This window comes from Trachurus japonicus, chromosome 1, assembly GCF_045865225.1.
Source record: "Trachurus japonicus isolate A0001 chromosome 1, Traja_1.0".
NCBI lineage: Eukaryota > Metazoa > Chordata > Actinopteri > Carangiformes > Carangidae > Trachurus > Trachurus japonicus.
Genome location: NC_140907.1, coordinates 24,441,057 through 24,461,499, shown reverse-complemented (window position 1 = coordinate 24,461,499; position 20,443 = coordinate 24,441,057). Strand labels below are relative to the sequence as shown.

At 40.8% G+C, this 20,443-nt stretch overlaps 2 protein-coding genes across 2 annotated transcripts in view; both read right to left on the bottom strand.

The window, feature by feature from the left end:
- smad1 (SMAD family member 1) overlaps positions 1-6,032 on the bottom strand; it is a 28,195-nt gene extending 22,163 nt beyond the window's left edge. Inside the window, exon 1 of the mRNA XM_085781846.1 lies at positions 5,951-6,032. The gene's annotated coding sequence lies outside the window, so the exon portion shown is untranslated. The remainder of the gene's footprint in view (positions 1-5,950) is intronic.
- Positions 6,033-12,675: 6,643 nt separating this feature from the next.
- LOC146991968 (nephronectin) lies at positions 12,676-19,514 on the bottom strand. Its single transcript, XM_085792167.1, has 7 exons — positions 19,195-19,514; positions 18,047-18,171; positions 17,167-17,259; positions 16,913-17,035; positions 16,311-16,430; positions 14,166-14,300; positions 12,676-13,521 (listed from the first exon to the last, which is right to left on the bottom strand). Exons 1-7 carry the CDS (start codon positions 19,263-19,265, stop codon positions 13,313-13,315), a joined length of 876 nt encoding a protein of 291 aa, XP_085648293.1. The 5' UTR covers positions 19,266-19,514; the 3' UTR covers positions 12,676-13,312.
- Positions 19,515-20,443: the final 929 nt, after the last annotated feature.

The window sequence follows — 20,443 nt, the reverse complement described above, 5'->3', positions numbered from 1 at the left end:
GGGAGGGGAAGTGTCTGAAAGCAGCTGTCACAGTCAGTGTTAGATGGGACAGTTAACCCTACATAGCACAGCTGTCAGTCAAAGCAGTCGTGCCACATTTTTCACAAGGGGGTGGTGACACGTTGAACTTCAACCAACTACAGCCGCTTGTGTCTGGGTGGACACATGGTGGTGCACCTGTATCTTGGCCAGCTGTCCTTCATTATAGCTACAGGTGCACCGTCAAGTGGCTTGCTCATTTATTCAGTCTTTCTGGCCTGATATTAGGCGCTGTGTTTTATGGTGCTGTCTTTGTTTAGGTGAATTCCCCCATCATGTCACAGGTTTGAGGCTCTAAAGAGTATTCTGCCTTGACTTGCAAAGGATTGCTGTCCACTCCAGGGCATTTCCCTTTGATTAATGAAGCTGCGCTTGACATGTTATACCTTTGAAGATTCCTCTGAGCTCAGCTGCAGAGCAAAGGTGTGCAGCTAGGTGGGCTTTTGCATCTTTTAAAAGACATTTGTCAGTTTTACCTTTGTGAAACAAGAGAAATCAATGGTAAAATAATGCCAGTGTAATGTTTTTATCCATTCTCTAAAGACATCTAAATATTTTTTTACTTGAGTTATCCCACAAGAGCGAGACACATTTGCAGTTCAAAGTTTTCAATTTGACCTTAAAGTGCTAAATTAAATAGTATGTGTGCCAGCTGATTGTTCTGTGGCATAAATTAAGTAGATACAGAATTTTTACCAATTGTGTAAACGCTAAAATAGTTTCAACTGCAGACTTTAACTCTGAGAGTGTTTGCAGAAGTTGCTTTTCATGGTCTGCATTGGATTTGTGGTTTATGCAGTTTTGTGTAAGTGGCTTAGAGGTTCATTAAAATCTTATCTTAACTCAAGGTCTACGTACAGACTTTCCCATGAACTTTCAACTGCATCTCTATATTATTTTTATTATTATTATTATTAATTAAACTACAAGGTCAAGAATTAACTTTTATGTTGAACAAAACAGATAATTTAGAAGTGGACTACTTTCTTAACTGGAGATCTGAATTAATAAATTAGTGCACTTATTATACAAGGATACACGCAGAGATTTAACTAGTCTCCTTGTGTCTGACCTATTTGATCATAATACATATTTTCCCCACACACAAGAAGCCTCTCTCCAGTGAAATGTCTTGCATCAGATCAAACCGGCATCCTGCTAACCAGATCATCAAGCAGATGTTCCCTCTGTACACCCAAGCTGAGGTCATACCTCAGGAGAGAAAAGGAGGGGCGGTGGGGGGCTGGCTGGAGCATTGTAAGCGATAGCTATCATGACATCACCTCTTCCTGGTTTGGCCTCCAAAGACAGATCTGTAGGGCAAAAATAGACCGCTCCTCAAACAAAGCTGATGACTGATTGTTTGCAGCGAAAATGATTACGGCAGTGGATAAACCACAAGGACAGTTGAAGTCAAATGTCAAAGAGTACAACAGAAGAACTGTAGATGGATAATGAGATTTTCTATAACTCTAACTCCGCTAAATCGATTTAATGCCAATATTCCAGATCACTGCATAAAATGTGGGGCACAGAAAGGCACATAATTGAATTATCTCTGGGACTGCTCAATTGTTGGAGGTGTCTGGACAGATGTTTTGGATACTTTATCTTTTGTTACAAGTGTAAGGTTCTGCTTCTGCTTCTGCTTCTGCTGCTGCTGCTGCATTACTGGAATCTCTCCTGCAAAATGTGAGCGTACACATTTCTGTCTGTTCAAAGTAAAACTTCTGATTGGGATATTGGAATTGGACTCTTGTTTTAGCTACACTAATCATAATAATAGGGATGATCATGTTGGTCCAGACTGAAATCTCAGAAGAACCATTAATTTTTGGTCAGACATTCATGACCCCCCGCGGATGAATCCTAATGATCCTTTGACTTTTTCTCTCCCGCCATGATCGGGTTGACATTTGAGTGAAATGTCTCCACAGCTATTGATTAGACTGCCATTACATTTCAAACAGATAGCCATGAGTCTCCCTATGGATGGGCTGCACTAACTTTGGCCGGTCCAAATTTTAAATTTGTCCGCTACCTTAATTCATGACCCAATACCTGAAAAGCTCACGGCATATCCATGTTACTGTATGTGTTAAACACTACCTGCTAAACATCTGCATCTTAGCTTACTCCTTGTTAACTTATTGGCATGCTTCTGTTAGTATTTAACTTAAAGGCTAATTTAAAGGCTATTTTAACATAATAGCCACATGCTCTTATTTAAATGTTTTTTGGTCATTGTAGTCATCCCCTCTGTTTACCTTGGAGATACAAAGTCCCTTGCACTTCCATTCTAAGCGGCATTGTAATCCACAGCTATTATTTTCTGCAAAAGAAAAAAAAAAAAAGAATAAAATCATTTTATCTTGAGATAAGCCTTCAGTAGTCTTGATTAATCAAATCAAGTGATTGTGTCTCCCATCATTTACACTGAGTGCATTAGGAAGTGATCTTTTTAAATGAGGAGTATAAACTGTAGGAATGATTACAGCATGCAAAACTTCAATGTTCACATGAGCAACTTACTTTTGTTTTAAGACTGTAAACTTTAAAGCATCCTGTGCTCAGAGCCTCAGAACTGCCAGTCTGGCCGTCTTATTCCTGTTATTTGAACATAGCCTGTAGGTGCTATACCAATGTGTCTTGCTCATGTTTGCACCTTTCAATTTGCTTGCATGATCATTCAAAGATCTAACTGTGACAGAAACAAACGAGTGAAAATGTTTTGGACTACAGCACTTATAAATATGTAGCTAAGTTGGTCTAACTCAGCGGGTGGCAAGTTGGCATTTGGTCTGCGGTGTCATGACACAATATGAAATGAATGTTGCCACCACATTGCAAATGTGGTTGCAAACAACCTTCTAAAAATATGAATATAATCTATTTTCTGAACCAGTGCTTACATGAAACCAAAACAGCAGCAGCAGCAGCAGCAGCAGGTCACAGCAGTAGGTGAAGTAAAACATACACAGAGCCAACCTGGGAATTCCCTCTCCACTCACACTCGGGGACAGAAACTGTATCCAGACCCTGAGATGATGTCACCAATTGATCCCTGTGGTTACAGCTGTCACGTGACCAGGTCAGATGCATGTGTGTGTGTTTAATGGGGACAAGAGGAAGGGGGTGGGGGGGTTGATAAGTTTAATAGGGACTTGAACAGGATCAGACATATACAGAAGAAGCTCACTTAACTGCCCAGCCTTATTAAATAATCTTCCCTCTCAACTCCCATTCAGACCACTCCTGAGTACACTAACTGAGGTTTTACTCATGTGTGAGCGTGGCGTCATGTGTTGCTTTCAGCTGGCTAAGTGACCACCCACCTCCTCTCCCCCACTCCCTCCATCTTCAGTTTAAAGACATAGCCCTTGGGAGGGGAGTGGAGAGAAGGAGGGGGCATCTATTACAACCATTTACAGCTACCCGTCTTCTCAGGACATCAGAGCAATCCTCCTGCTCTGCCCAGTTAGCCGATACACCTTCCCTCCATTTCCTTTGACCTGCTTTATATGAGTCAGGAGGACTCTAATGTGCTCAATACACAAATGTCATCACCACAGCTTCATAAAAAAATGATCTGCTGAAAGCCTATAACAAGTTAACTAAACCTTATCACAGATTCCCCCTTATGAGCAAAAACCACAAAGGATATAAAAAGTCACATCTGCATTGTGTTGATTGGAAGCCTTAAGTCACAGTCATGTACCCTAGTAACAAGAGTGAACCAGGCCTAAACAGCTCCTATTTATATTCGACATGTGAATCTCCTCCAACTATTAAGTTCAAATACAGGGCACCAGCATTAGCCCAATGCAAGTTTGAATCAAACATTTTTTTAAACCACTTTCAAAAATGTTGATCATGTGGAACTGACTCTGCAGCCAAATCAACGATTCATATCAAGATTCCTGATTTTCTGGAAAATGAGACATAACTGTTCCCCCTAGTAGCAGATGCCCATGTTTAATATGTTTACAGGATTATACAATATATAACTCATATTTTATTTGTGCTCTGCCTTAGCAATCAAGCTACCATGCATTGTTATTTTTTCAAATCATACTGCACGCACCAGAAATATTTTAATAGATTTATCATGGACCAGTTATAATTAAGCCTTGACCTGTACTGTTATTTAATAAAATTCATTTTGTATACAACCTCATTGTGGGCATAGAGGGCAGTAAATCTAAAAGTAGATATTGACCGCCACCTTGTGGTGAAGACTGGCCATTGCAACATTTTGCTGATGGGCTGCAAGCTTGTCAGTATTAGGCACTAATCATTGAGTTGCTTTAATTGTGCATTCTTATTTTCTGATGCCGCTTTGATTTAAAAAAAAAAAAAAAAATTGATCAAAAACATTACCAAACATTATGCATTCATGAACTGAAAGGCTCACATGTTTTTGGATTGTGTCTCTCATGCAATTGCTCTCACATGAACCTACCATTATTTTATTAAAACATTTTTCTATGCATTAAACAAGCAGAGCCAGTGTTCCCTAACCTGGTCCAGATTTTTCATGTCGATGTCTCAGCTGTAGTTCACCTGCAGTGTTACACTAATTATAAAGGATGGACTGAGTCACAGGGTAGAAACAGCTATACATTCTGTCATCCTCCTGAGATGCCTGAGACTAAACAACCCTGAGGAGCGTTTTCTATTTAGTCTCAAACCTTAGATCCTTAAAACGCTTCCCTATACAGTACTTATGATAAAGGCGGTAAAAACAATTCAGTTCTTTGTTTTTCCTGTTTTTGTCCCTGAGATGAGTCAGATTCTAGAGAAAACAATGCTAACAAGAAACAGAAAGGAAAATGTGGAAGTCCCAAACACCACCAAAGTAAACAGATCCTGCCCGAGTGGGTTTCTGCAAATCACTCAGAAATAACAGACTCCATGTGCAACAAATGTGAAGGGTGTTTATAATTTCCAAGAGGAAAAACGAGGAGCAACAACTACTACACTTCTTCATGTCGTTTCACCCACAACTGCATATCCAAGAAAACCAGAGGGAAAGGAAAATGAAGGAGGAAGGAATGAAAAGGAAGGAATGAAAAAGAACAAATACACAAAAGACAATACAACAGTGTTACAGCACAACATACTGAGCTGTTCAGTGGTCGCGTCATCTTCAGTGGCACCCACACTTCCCTAATGCCAATAGTCATTCAACAATCTTATTCGCAAACCTGTCAAAATGCAGTTTTACCACATATCCAAGACTGTAGAAGTATTTTAACAACTACTGTTTTTTTGTTGTTGTTGAAAGGAGAAGACCCAAGAATCTCCATGACTTACAAATGTAGTGATTAATGTTGTAAGTGAGAGTGATGGATGACTGAGCTTTTATTTGGCAAAAGCACAATCAGAGGCAGAGAGAGACTCATTTGTTGAGCGTTGAATGAAAGCAGATGACAAGCTAACAATAATATCGTGCAACTCACATACAACACATAACTGTATGATAAATGTGCATTTGACAGCTCAGAAATGTTTTTCTCATTGTACACATCTTTTGGATTCTTTTGTGCGTCCAAGAATCATTTGTTTTAAAGTCTTGGACCTATGAGCTGTTGGACTATGGACTAAATTTTTTCATTTTTTTCTTCTTCTTCATCCAAAATGGAGGCAGAAAGATGATCCATATCAAGTCTTTCTATCACTGAAATATAAGTTCTTGGACACAAGAGATAAACTAGTACTGTTATAGCACATTCACAGGAGTCAAGCAGAAGATCTGGAGGAGAACTAAAATGATTAACGGCCTCTTGAGATGACAATATTTTTCATATCATTCAGAAGACACCTAGTTGCAATCCTCAAATGTAAAAGCGTTTGTGTGAAAAAAAAAATCAAACCATGTTACTAAGAAATCAATGATTTATGAACTGACCTTTACAGTTTTGGTTGTCAGACGTTCCATAGCAGTCGTGTGATCATCCTCCAAAAGAGGTTAAGACATGTTGCCCGTCTGGGAAACCTGGAAGTCACAGATAATGGAAGATTCAATCAAACTCAGAAATACTGAAAAACAATGTAGACAAACTACTTTGACTGAGGATTGATGAATCGGGCTTTTCCTGTTTCATATTGTCATGTGCTTTGTGTTCTGTGACATTGTTGTCTGCAATTTATAAAAGTGACTCAAAATTTATGTAAAAACACAAACAAAAAACAGATATGATATCACTCAGATAACAAACTCTACAAACAAATGGATTAAAATGAATCAAATACAGTCAATTAAATAATGATTATTGTTACCTGTCAAACACAAATCCTTTCACTCATATTTTATCCAGTCCATTAAATCAAAAGAATCCAAATGTTTAACATGGTCAGTTTGGTTGGAGGTTGAAGAGGTAGTGACTGCACATCAAGCAGAGGCAGGATGATGAGAAGCCTGGAGAGCTGCTTATCTCATAGAACAAGACTGATTCAAACCCACTCCAGGGTTCAGCACATTTCCATCTGCACATGGTTGCTCAGGGAGATCTTCTTCCTGTTTCCCTCTGTGCTGCTATTGTTGGTCCACGCCCCCTTTCCCCCCAGCTCACAGGTGTGTATGATTGATCTCCTCACCTTTGCCAACTTCCTGATCATCCAAGGCTGTAAAGGATTATTCTGCACTCCCCCCTTAGTGCACCATAGTGTTAAAATAAAATAAAATAAAATAAAATGTCTCTGTATCTTTCTTCTACAGCACAATTGTCATAAAATATGTAAATGCTTATTTTTGTGGATAATGACCAGATTTCACCTAAATGTTTCTCCATTTCCTTTTTTTTTTTTCTTAATTTTTTTTTAAAAATCTTACACTTATTTGACCTCATTTTACTTTTTTACTACTGTATGAAGTTAGTGAGTTTCAGATTTTTCAGGTGGTAGAGCCCATTGATCAGAGGGTTGGCGGTTTGAATCCTGCTCTGTCCCGGTCGCTGCCGTAGGGTCCTTGGGCAAGACACCTTACCCACCTTGCTCCTGATGGGTCGTGGTTAGCGCCTTGCATGGCAGCTTCCGCCATCAGTGTGTGAATGTGTGTGTGAATGGGTGAATGCGATGTATGATGTAAAAGCGCTTTGGGTATCGTTGCAGGTATAGTAAAGCGCTATATAAATACAGACCATTTACCATTTAAAGTGCCATAGTGTCCATACCTTCATCTTTCTTCTAGATGCACAATTGCCATAAAATATGTAAATGTTTATTTTTGTGGATGTTAATGACCAGATTTCCCCATTCCCTTTTTTTTTTTTTTTTTTTTTTTGCAATCTTACACTTATTTGACCTTATTTTACTTTTTTACTTCTGTATGAAGTTAGTGAGTTTAAGATTTTTGCACTTTAAAAACAGGCTGCACTTACATATTATATTTTTTCACATTATTCATCACAAACAATAACTAGTCACATGAAATGCATTTTAGACCTGTATTTTGCTGACTTTTAGACAGTTCAATTTCATATGCACGTCCCCTGATCCTCCACAAGAGGTCAGTGTTGCACTGCAAACAGTTCCTGTGCCTCGAGAAGTCAAAGGTGCCTTTGAGAGTCTCTTGGCAGCACTTGGCTCACAGCTAAACACTGCTTCATTTGGATGGAAAATCAGACTCTCGCTCAGGATTCAAGAAACATTCCACGTCAAATTATTTAAACTTTTCCGTCAAAATAGACTACATTTTTTTCAAGAAGCTTTTTAAACTGAAATGGTTTGCCAGTAATTCATGGAGCTAACACGGAGGACAGTGTTGATTTCTATGGTGCCAAAATAGACAGAGTAAAGCCTAAAGTAAAACAATATCTCAACCAATGGTTCATAACATCTCAGCGATGGGACGGCCTGCCAGAAGTGGTTGCAGTGCGGTCAGGTTGAGGTGAGGTTTTGGGGTTGTCGGTTCCTCCTCAAGTTTAGCTTAAGTGGAAATTGAGGTTCGGTTTGGCCTGGCCTGCATGGGTTTAGAAATGGAGCGGGAAATGGGGGAGTTTCTTGAGCAACTTATTGTTTCCTTTGCATTGTCATAAGATAGACATGGCAGCAATTAACACAACATCAAAATATGTCTGTGCCTAAACAGTGTAAACATATAAATCATCTTGGGTCGTGCTCCTGTTCTGCACTGTCAGAGCGGCTGAGTTGGACAACAACTCAAGTGTAATGAACATGCAATTTGAGCTCTACAGTAATAAAACAATTTCCACCCATTGAAGTCTTTTTTAGCGGAACATGCTGTTTTCATTTCTCAGTTCCACTTTGAAAATTTAGAGTGTGTCCCCGTGGGCAGGGTGGGGTGGCGGTTAGGCAGAGTGAATGGGAAGGTATTACACAGCATGACTACAGTCCGTCTCTGTGTCTAAGTCTATGTTCCCCGACTACTGCCCTTGTGAGATCACCGGCCACTGACAGGGAATTGGCTGCAGCGCGCTCTCACTGAGTGATTCCCCAGCGGGACAACCTGCCAAGCGAGCGAGCCTGCCAGCAACCCTCTCATACATTCCTCAACCTAGTGACTGCTGCCAGCTCGGCGAGTCTGGGTGGATGCCACCCAGTGCTTCCTTAGCTGCCCCAGACACCTGAACTAGCACAGGAGTGGAGGAGAAAGAGAGAGAAACAGGGATAGCTGGAAGGGTGCACGGTGGGAGAGAGCTCTGTTAAATAGCCAGCAAACAGCCACTGCAGCTGTTGTGGCCTTTTCCACAACGATTCCACTGTTTGAGCTTCCAGTACAGCACTAATTAAAACTCTGCCCATCTTTCCTCCAGCCAGAACTTTCCTTAAACACTCACACACACACACACACACGTATTCAAATGCTTGTTCTCACACATATATACATCACAGCAGCTGACCTTTGTAGTACATATGAATGAAGTTACCACATTTTCTCTTCAATCTTTTGCAAAGCTGATTAAAGCCACAACAAACATTATGTTGGCAAACCAAGGGGTAAACACAACACTGACATATTATCACATCGTGAAGTTGACATAATTAGCAGCATAGACTGCAAATGAAGATGGAGATAGCCTATGTGACGTCACCCTATCGTTACTGAGGAGCGGCTTTGGAGCTCAAGTTGCTCTACAATCTGCCACCTTGGCAGTGTCTGACCCCACCTAATCCGAAAATGAGCTGAGAGGTGGGGTTTAAGCGGAGACTTGTTCAAAGAAGCCGTGCCCTCAATAATTCACAACTTTAAGCCTTGATAAAATGTAAACAGCTGAGTTACATATAAGTTCACCTCATACAGTTAACAAGAAGGAGGGTATTACTGTTTTTGTACCAGCTGGACATTTTAACATGAGTTGAAGCCAGCTCCAAGTGGTGATGCAAGGAACTGCAGTTTTGTCAATATTAAGTTAGCAGACAATGTATTCACATATATAAATGTCTCATTAGCTGCTAAATGCATTGAGAGACGCTAAAAATCTCTGTAGAGATGAGGGGAAATCTGTGGATCTGCCACCATGAGCCATTTTGTATTGAAAAACTTCTAAAAAGCTAATTTATTGGAAAATGATTTTGATCATTTGTGCAACTTGCACCAAAGGCCACAATATACCCATTGAATTTTCCTCAATCTCACAGTGAACAACCCTGTATCAAACATATAGATGAGAGAATCAGCTTTCATTAACCAATCAATTAATTGACTAAATTTTCTTGAGGAGGAAAACTCTTTGTACCTCATGTTGTAAAAGTACAGAAATATATTGCTTCTCTCAGCGGTTGGGCTCTAATTGCTGCACAAAGGAATAATGAAGTGTGTTGGCTTCCTAGAGAAAACCTTTGGTCCCAGCCACTTCCCTTCACCTTCTCCAGAGTGGGCATTCCTATATAGATTAGCTGGAAATCTTTCCTGTTCTATCGAGGATAATCCCCCCGAACAAGGCTGCTCGCCTCTCATATTAAGAATGATTTAGGCACAGTGAATTCCGGTCAGGTCAAGTCTCCACTTTCATGTTATGATGCGGCTGTTCCAGTTGTTACATGTACGTTGTGGGGAGAATAGGAGCAGACAGAAGAAAGCAGGGCTGCTTCTTTTTCTTTTTACTGTTCAAACAGAGTTCAAAGTCATCATGTGGATCTGAAATAAGAATTAAGGTCACTGATACACCGAAGCTCATTTGAAAAGGAGAGGATGTGTGTGTGTGTGACTTAAACAAGGGTGTCTGGGAGTTCACTTTTTAAGACGTTTGAGGTCTTTCGGATATTTCCACATCAGGTTTTCCTTCACGCACACACACACAGACACACACACATACACACACACTACCCACCGCATAGCAGAACATTCATCAGGACTGTATTAGTATGAATGAGAATTACAAGAAAAGCGCGGATGCACATTTTTTCCTCCTGGGGTCACACAGAAGAGAATGACTCACATGTATTTACTCCACATAATGTGATTTAAAAGTGACTGAGAGGACACTGCTCCCTTTAAGATAACAGGAAGCTTTAATTATCCCCATGGCAAAATTGGGCATAGTGGGTTAGTTAAGCTGCTGTGATGTGATTCTATTTTCATTTCTAAACTGAAACAAATGAGCCCAGTTCATTTCATTTTGTCCTTTTTTTTCCCTTTTTCTGGCACACATTCATGAATACGCAGGGAATGATACGGCAACAGAACCAAACAAGCTCAGCTTTATTTAGTTCAGCTCATTTTAGCCACATTCAGAAGTGTATAAAAGGGATCCGGGAAGATTGCTGTAGGCAGGGAGCTGTCACACTCTCTCTACTCTACCACAGATTTTTGTAGGCAGAGGCAAGCAGGAGAAAATGGCTTCCTAACAAGATTTATAATTTTACGCCAAGGGTTCAAACTTTGGCTCATTCCCCTGAGTGGGATTGGTCAGCATTTATAATTTTAATTCATTCATGGAAACACCGCACTGTGTTCTTCCTTATTCTGACATTATAGGAACATAATACCAGAATTTGCCGTGGAAAAGCCTCCGCTGATGGAGCACGGGGAGAAAAGACTGGCTTATTTCAGACTAAAGTGAAAAGGACAGTATGGGCAAGACAGGGGTTTTAGTGGTTTTACAGTTCAGTGGTGGTGTTTGAAAGCATGGTCTTTCAGCAACGTGGGTGGCACGGTTGTTCCTAGCATCTCTGCTATTGTATTGTCATTGGCTCTATGCACTTGTCAGCATCATTGCTCACTTTCTCAGGATAAATGTTGATTTTGCTTTATGTAAGGAAAGCCGAGGCAGCAGCGCTTTGATTCGTGAAATTGCCATGGCCTCGGTGTGAGAGCTTGTGTCACTGCAGATGTCCAAATTCCTCTGACATGTTTATTGTTTTCTTTTATTTTGCGGAGGCTATTCTGCATGGCTCCAGCGCCACTGTTCCTGTAGCTACTCCTCCATGCGAAATCTTGTGTGTCGTGTAAACAGAGGACCAGAAAATAACAAGCACAAGAAAAGGGAAAATTTCCACCCCGGCGTCGTCTCTTTCTCCCTCGCCCCCTTCAGTGTACCCACCACTTGTTGTCCTTTATTTGTAGCCTAAGTGCTTTGGCATTAAATCTTATTATTTTTTGGTAAATAAACCAGTTTCTGGTAGGAATTACACACAACTTGGTGTGAGGTCCTTTTCAGAAAGGGGCCTGGATCCTTTTATCTAAAATGTTTTCTATTTCTGCTTTTGTAAGACACTTTTGACTGCTTTGAAAGAGAGAAACCAGGTTTTTCTTGCGTTTCTGGGGGTGAGGTTGGGGATTTTTCTCAGCATTGTGGTGAGATTTATTCGAAGAGGCTGCATTTTTTTCTGATTTCCCTCTTTGTTCTCTGTAAGTAGTTCCAGGTCCCCCCTCACTCACTCACTCACACACACTGTGCATGTGTATGTGTGTGTAAACGTGCACGAGGCTTGGTGATTTTGCAGATGGGTGTATATGTGTGTGTGTGTGTGCGTGAGGAGCACATGTGTGAATGTGTGCGTGTGAGGCTGAGGCGGGGACTTGATGTGACACCTGCTGTTGGGATGAATAGGGTCAGTGGCAGGGCCCTTCAGCAGGCAGCAGCTGCTTGTTCTCACTGCAAGCTCAACTCTTACAGCGCTCCCAAAGCCTGCAGGACTACAACTGAGGCCCCGACACAACACATAGTGCCCCCTACCACCACCTCCTATCATTACAGTTATTATCTTCAAGTATTGCAATTCCTCCTCTCCCAGGGTCACGATCCTAATCGTTCGGAAGGAAACGCGAAATTGACCTGAAGGAAAACATCAAAAACGAACTTCAATTTCCATTCTCGTGCTCTCTGAACGCAGGAAGGGGTTTCCAGACAGCTGCTGACAGACAAAGATACTTGGTATTTGGTTGGTCTGACCTGTCTATGCTCTCTTGCTGTGTGGTAGTCCGCCGTGTGTGACTTAGTGGGTCTGAAAACATTCCCTGTGGCACGACAGAGGAAGAGGGCAGAGGATAAACAGTGAGGAATGAAAACATCAGTCTGCCTCTCAAATGCCTGACAAACAGACTGTGTTTTGTTTCTCACATCTCTTTTTTTTTATAGGTTTTTATTTGGATTGTCAGAAAAAATAACATCACAATAAGCCTTATGCAGACACATCATATGACTGACTTAAAATTCACAGTAATCTTTTCACAGCATTTTGTTCCACCAGAATTCCCAAGTTTAGAGATCTGGTTCCTTATCTATCCACCAGAGGTCAGCCTTTTATTAACAAATTCTGATGTACTCTAACAAAACTGCATTTTTTTTAAGGAGATCTCACACTTATTGGAGTCTTTAATAAATAACTAATCATGCACAAGCAGTATTTCATTCTTCTGCACAGTGGTTTGTTGGGTAAAGTAAAAACACACAATGACAGGAGCGGTGTTTCTGTGACATTGGTGATGCCAGCGTAAGGAAAACCTCTCTGTCATCACCGTCCATTTGGGCTGAACCACACAAGCAAATTTGTTAAATGAAAGGTTCCTTCAACAGACAACAAACAGGTAACCAGCAGTGCGGAGGGAGTTCAAGGTTCAGCTTAGCTGAGGAGGGGAAAATAACAGGCTAAGTGGCCACAGAGTTTCCAGTTGTTTCAAAAATTTTTGACATTACTTAGCAAAATACTTGAGTTCATGGCCTGTTGTATGGGAGTGTGGAAATGTCCTCAACTTTTCCCACTTTTTAAAAAAATTTTTTTTTAAAAAACCTGAACATATTTGAATTATCGTCTGTTGTTTGTATGTGTTCTTTGTCTGAGCTATGTAAAACTATAAAGGGAGGCTCTAGGATGAAGGTTTTATCTGCTTGGTCCGTCTGGAGAGTTTGTAGTTGAAGTACATGAGAGCCTTGGACTGTGGGGCTCTCCTGGGCCAGCAGGTGCGTCCGTTGCCGAAGTATTCCTCCAAACACTGACAGGTGTAGGAACCATCTGTGTTGACACACTGAGCATGGCGGCTGCACCGGTGAGACGCAGTTAAACATTCATCCTTATCTGTGGAGCAGAGGAGAGGGAGATTAGAGATGTTTATTAATGCTTGTCAGATATTTGATCAGTTCTTTTTATATTTCCAGAGAATTTAGGTATGTTAAAGCGGCTTCATCGCTAAGTCATACTGGATCAGTATGGAGAGCTAAGTGTCTGTTTCAAACCTGCTAAAGAGATAATGTTGCAATGCTCATCGCATGGATGAAAATAAAAACAGCTTGTGGGTGAGCCCACAGCTGAGTGGGTGAGCTATGAGTGCTCATCAAATAAACATGCTTTCTAGATCCTCTGCTGCCAAAGCACATCTTCACATGATCCCCCTCTCTGCCAATTAACGCAGATGATGAGAACATGTGGAGCTGTGCTCTGATCCATTTATTAATTTACAAGGGCTGACATGGAGCAGATCTGAATGTGGCTTCAGAAATCTCACACATGGATGCCCCTGTGACCCAGTGGTCTAGGATGGATGACACGTCATCTTAACATCTCTGGTCCGATTCCCATGGAGAACTTCTGTTGCATGAGATCCTGTTTGGTCTCCTCCCTGCCACCTACTGGATGTAAGTGCTCCGAAGAACACATCAAATACACCACCAACGAACAGAAAAGAGTGTTTTTGTTGCGTGTTTTTTTTTTGTTTTTTTTACCTCGACATTGCACTGAGCCTTTGAGTGTCCCCATCACAAAACCTCCCCGGCACACACAGATGAAGCTGCCGAAAGTGTTCCTGCACGTCTGCCGCATTGGACACACATCCGCATCTCGCTGACACTCGTCTACATCTGTAACAGAACACATGCATGTGTCCAACACCGGCAACACATCTGGCTAATTTCATTGCACAATAATCCAAACTTCTTGTCCGCACAATCCAGCCCACCCTCACCTTTTTAAAACACACACATAACACACTGAGACACACACGCACCTAGCGTCTCAAGGACAAGGTGCTTTAATGTTTCTTGTCTTTGCTCAAAACAATAATTACCTTCAAAAAGACATGTGTGGCAGAAATGAGTACCTTGACCTTGCAACCACCTCTTTGTACTGAGGCTTTCAAAGGTGCACTGCTGTTGAAAAACAAGCAATGACCCAAATGCACAAATGTGTTGCTCAGAATGTTAAGTCCCCCAGAGGTCCCGCACTCTTCTTCAGTGTAGGCTACTGCGCATTTCTTAATTACTGAATAAAACTCTAAAGTCATCTGAGGTCAGCTGTGATTCGATCAGACACACCGAACTACAGATATCATGTTTTAATTTAATTCCTTTTAACCTTTATTTTGACAGGAATCTGCACAAACTGCAAGAAGAAAATTAAACAAACTCACAAAAAGGATAACTTAAATACATTTAAACAGCACGAAACTAGAAAGTAAAGACACTGTCAGATGCTTTCTTTATGAAACTTTCTTTATGATACTTATTTTTTCCATTTGTCACTGTGAGAGGGGGGTACTCTGGCAATTAAGTCTTCAGGTTGTAGTGATAAAACATTGTGTTGGATGTTTTTTTTGTTGACATTTTTATCTATTTTATAGCTCGGTGGAGTTTTGATGAGATACTTTGCTTTGGAGGGTGAATACTTCCCACCATAAACATAAACATTCCCACAGTGTGAGAATGTCTCCTTAACAGCCGTGAGAGAGGCTGCAGAGGGCTCGCTTCATTACAGGACAGGAGCTGCCTGCTGCTGCAGAGTTATCGAGAGGGACTTCAGTCACAAAGCGGTTGGACACTGAGGAGGAAGTACAGGGTATGTTTGTCTTTACATCAGGTAATTAAAGGGTTTTTTCCCCCATTGGGGAACTTGAGGCTCTACTCTTGTCTGATTCCGGGGCTAACGCTCCAAGGCACTTGTTATCCTGCGTGTTTCTTCTTCCTACCTAGGCAAATGATATATCAAAATATACTCGATCAGGATTAGTGTGCTATTACCGTTCTCGACAGAATTTTAATTTTTCGAGATGTAAGTCAAGAAAATCTGAGAAAAATTTCCCAAAATGCAGTGACTCCCAACCTGTTGCAAATGGGTCGTCAAATCATTTTCAAACTAGTATTATTTTTGTGAAAAAAATAAAAATGTAATTATATAAAAATAGAGAGAGGGACACCGGCGCTGAGACAGAAAATCACCCTTTTTCTCTATGTTTCTGTCTACCTCAGCCCCTCAGCCAATTCATTAATCAGGGACTCCTCTGATATCTCTTCAGTTTATCTACTTCTTCCCATACATTTATATTAAGTCTCTGTGAAACACAACCACACACACAGGTAACTTAATGTGATTACAGCTCCTCAACGCCAGTGCTCATAGAAAGATGATCATGTGTCTATCTGATTAGCTCTGTCTTAACCTTGAGGTCGTGGGTTGGACTCCCATATTGACAGAGATGGCATCCCCAGTTTTTTAGGTTGTTATTATAACCCATAGTTACGATTAAGGAGATTAATTATGACAGGAGCTACGGGAAAAGTGAGGTGAAGAGAAGGTTAGGGTGGATAAATGGGTCAATAAAACACAAGACTAGTCGCTTGTTTCATCCAGCAGTTAGGCATTCATTACTGATAGTAACCATGACAATAAGAGATGTTGCTATGGGTCGAATCTGAGGGCTGATAAAATTGGAGCAAAATAACAACCCCACCTCCACACATGAGAACAGTGATGAAGAGAAACCAAATCACAGTTTAACATGTAAAGTGGTAAATCAAAACATGAACCATGAAGCTGCGGTGATTCATCGAGGTATACGAGCAGAGGGGGTGTTTCTATCTACGGAGGCACTATACCTTCACAGGTCCTGTTGTCAGCGGCCAGGTGGAGGCCAGGGGGACACAGACAGCGTACCACTCCCCCTCTCTCCATCTGGCATCCAAACTGGCAGCGCAGAGAGGAACATGCGGCCTCTCCTGGAAGACACACAGGGAAACACTGGCTGAGGATCGGTCAGAGAAATGGGCCACTGGATCACCGCTGAGACACACGCACACGGGTACAGGCTCTGCAACACTGGGACTGGTTCTGAAACTATAAATAAAGATGGTGACCAAACTCTACTTCAAACCAAAACCCTGTATCTTAACATAAATTACACATTTACATTTTTTTCCCTTGAAATACCCCATTACCAGAAAGCTTTGTTATGATATCACTTTCTATAATATAAACTGTGAATTTCTGTCATAAACATTTATGTGAGCTTACCAAGGTGGGTACACCACCAAGGACCAAGTCCTCAGATACTTTAACCTCCAATTATGGTATAAAGATGGCAGATGGCTTTTTGTGGGAAACTGATGCAACATCAGAAATATCACCTGTCAGTACATTTGGATTGTTAAATACTGGCCTGTCAGTTTAAAGTGTTGTATTTAAAGAGGAAATTACTCACTGGTGCAGGTGTATCCATCTGCACTGAGCATGTATCCAGGTTCACAGTAACAGCGATAGCTACCGTGTGTATTCATGCAGCGCTGGGAACACGGTCTCTCCAGCAAACCGCACTCATTCACATCTGGAGTCAATATGAAATGTTATTCAAGCAGCAGATAGAAATCCTCGTGGTAAATGATGCAGAACAACACAGGTAATGGTTGAGAAATTAAAACCATAAGCCTGATAATGATTTTGTGACTTATACTCTACCTTCATCACACAGCGGTCCTTTATAGCCTCTGGAGCATAAACACTTGTCTGGTCCCACACATTTCCCATTTATGCATGACTTCCTGCACGCTGCTGTAGTAACGATGGACACATTACAAAACCAAAACATGCTAACATCAAGATGATGGGGGTAAAGTGGAAGTGCACCACATAAAGACAAAAATCAAAGCAGTATTCAGTCAACTTCAGGGCAATGAAAAAATGTGTAAACACAACAGTGACATGTATGGTGTTATAAAGTTGATCTAGATGCTGTATATTTACACATACCAGCAGGTATAGAGCAACATTAGCAAATCACATAAAGTCATGTTTTTGGAGAAATGTTTATGGGTTAGAGAGTCTGGATGTCTCTGAACGTGCTGAATGGTGCAAGTGAATGAAAACAGAAAAGTGGGGGTAGCATAATAAATCGTGGTAAGTTTGCTGGTATGAGTGATATCGTTAATGTTGTATATAGTCATTTAATGTACTGGCAACATGAAAATATGAAAGTCATGCATCTACTTTATATGGTTAAAAAAATCAGCAAAATCAATGTATATAAGAGAAAAAAAACATGTTTGCACTGATGCATTGAACATGCAGAATAAAAAAAAATACAAACCTTAAAATTATACTTAAGTACAATATTATACCTCTGGTGATAATAACAGTGACATGTGTGTGTGGAGGAAGAAAAGCTATAAATGGGGAAATATTTAAAGAAAAAAAAAAGCAAGGGTCAAAGGTTCTTTACATTTATTTCACTATTTCCTACTGTTTGTTGTTTTGCTGTGGTGCAGGGCTGCTAACCCATGAACTCTGGATAATATGTCATCATATAGTTGTGCTGCCACTAAATTGCACAGTAACTTACGCTGACAAATGCCGTCAACATTCCTCCATCCGGAACAACAGGAAATAGTTTGACCGTAGCTGCAGTGTCCTGGCCGTGCGCGACCCTCAGTGCGCTCCAGCGCATCCTCCACTGACCTGTGGAGGCTGGGACAAAAGGTTATCAGATCATTAAGCATCGTCAAGACCTCAAGGCTTCAGCTTCACCCCAGAGCCCACACAGACTGATGCCCTGGAGTGAGGCAATACATTTTTATCTTTGAAGATAACTGGCCTTGAAGTTTTTCCCAATGGCAATTATATATTTTTTTTAAAAAGGGAAAAGAAAAGATGAGATATACCATAAATAACTATTTGAGCAAAGGTATTTTAAAATAGCTCAGTCATATAATAGGGACAGTAAGTGCACATGTACTGTAAAGTAATTGTCAGATTACATACATTGTAATGGCAATGCAATGCACTATAGGCGGTTATGCATACATTTTACACTCAAATAAAATGTCAAAGGGGAAAATGTAATAAAATATAATACCACTTTTAAACAGGGACCTCTGTGTGGTTTTTGCCAGCCTAATTTTTTAACCAGGTGGTTTACCCTTCTCCCACATCTTTGATTACACATATCATAACGATGTCTATATAACAGGTTAGCAGAGCTCACTGGAACCTATTTACTGCAGCTGCACCCCAACTACTTATGAAACACCTTCCTCATTCCTTTGCATTCATATGAAAAGTCCTTATATTCCGAGCAGTCATAATTTCTCCCTCATTAAAATCTGCTGTCATAAACAAAAGTGCAATAAACTACATGGCGTACGAGAACCACTGAACACGTTTCATTCCTTGCTGCTGTTAAATCTCCTCACACCCACACTGCACTAAGAGGCTATTAAATGATTAGACACAGGCCAAGTAGGTTCATTTCACATGGAGGAGGCCACCAACAGTCTATGAGGGAGAGATCCAGAGCCTCTCTCTCTCTTTTTCTTAAAAGAGCAAATAAATTGCACAGACTCTTGTTGTCAACATGTGATATTTATATTCACTACCCGAGGGAAAACTATAACAATCCTGCATTGTTTTAAAAAAGAGAGATTACTCTAAGAAGTTATAAAAGCAAAACTCACATTTATTTCAAAATACTTTGTTTTCATGGATTCTTACCTTTCTTGATGATGAGCCATGGAGAACGTAAAGAAATGCACCATCGCCACGAAGAACCTCATTTCACTCATTTTCTTCCACCACAGTTTTTATAATAACCTTTTAAGTACATATTAACTTCCTCATTCCTCCGAACCCCGCTCTTTCTCTGTCAAATGAGACACCCGTTGCGTGATGTGTGTTTGTTTAAAAGGCGATTCTGGAGGTGCCACAGGGCATTTGAATGTGTGTGTGGGTGTTTGAGAGTTTGAAAGAAGAGGGGCTGGAGGTGGGGGTCACATGGTGTAATTGTAGGGTGCTGAGAGAAAGAGGTGTGACAGCTCACCTGTGTGCAAAGAACAGAGAGGGACAAAGAGGCGGGGGAAAAAAACAAAGAGACAGACAGTAAAAGAATTTGTGTTCAAGACTGCAAAGATTTCAACGAATATATAGGCTAAGTTAGATGATTGATTGACAAAACAATATCCACTCAGGGACCACTTACTCCCTTATTCTATTAACTTCATCTCCGTTGATATTCTTAAAATTTTTAGGCCTTCTTGTTCATTATCGATAATAAAGAGACACATGGATATTTTTAGGGCTCATCATTTTGGTGTCTACCAAAAACATGCTTCAATGTTTTTAATATAATGTACAGCATTTTATTGTATAGGCTACATCTAATTCTGTTGTCTGTTTACCCTCAGACTGAAACACTTTGTTGGAGCTCTTGGTCTCTTTAAGATCCTTCTCTGATTGGTCAGTTTGCAGGGCAATTATACGTTCCACTCTAGTCCTGCTTTCTCACTCAGCTGTAAACAGAGGGCCTGTGGCTGCCGCAGGGACCTTGACTCTGACTTATCAGTTTGTGCCAGAGTCTGATCTTTTATTAGAAGATGATGATCCACCATCACAGGCTGGACAGGTGCAGGAAAACAAGAGTGCAAACTGTCAGGAGGCCAGACGGAGGGAAATGGGAAAATGTGGAAATAAGTGCTATGAACAACTTGGCTCCACAGCTGTCTGCAGTGGACTTCCCATGGTAATTTACATAACATGGAATTCTTTAATAAACCTTGATTAATTATACTTTAGCTGCCAACTGAATGATAATCTGCGTCCTAGCTTTTACACCTATGTGACTGCATGACCGAGCCAAAGCCCCCCCCCCATTTCCGGCTCTCTGAGGGAGACAGGGGCCGGCTGTAATAAATGATAACTCTTCCTCTTTTTGCAGATTAGGGTTCAGGTTCACATTCGCAACATA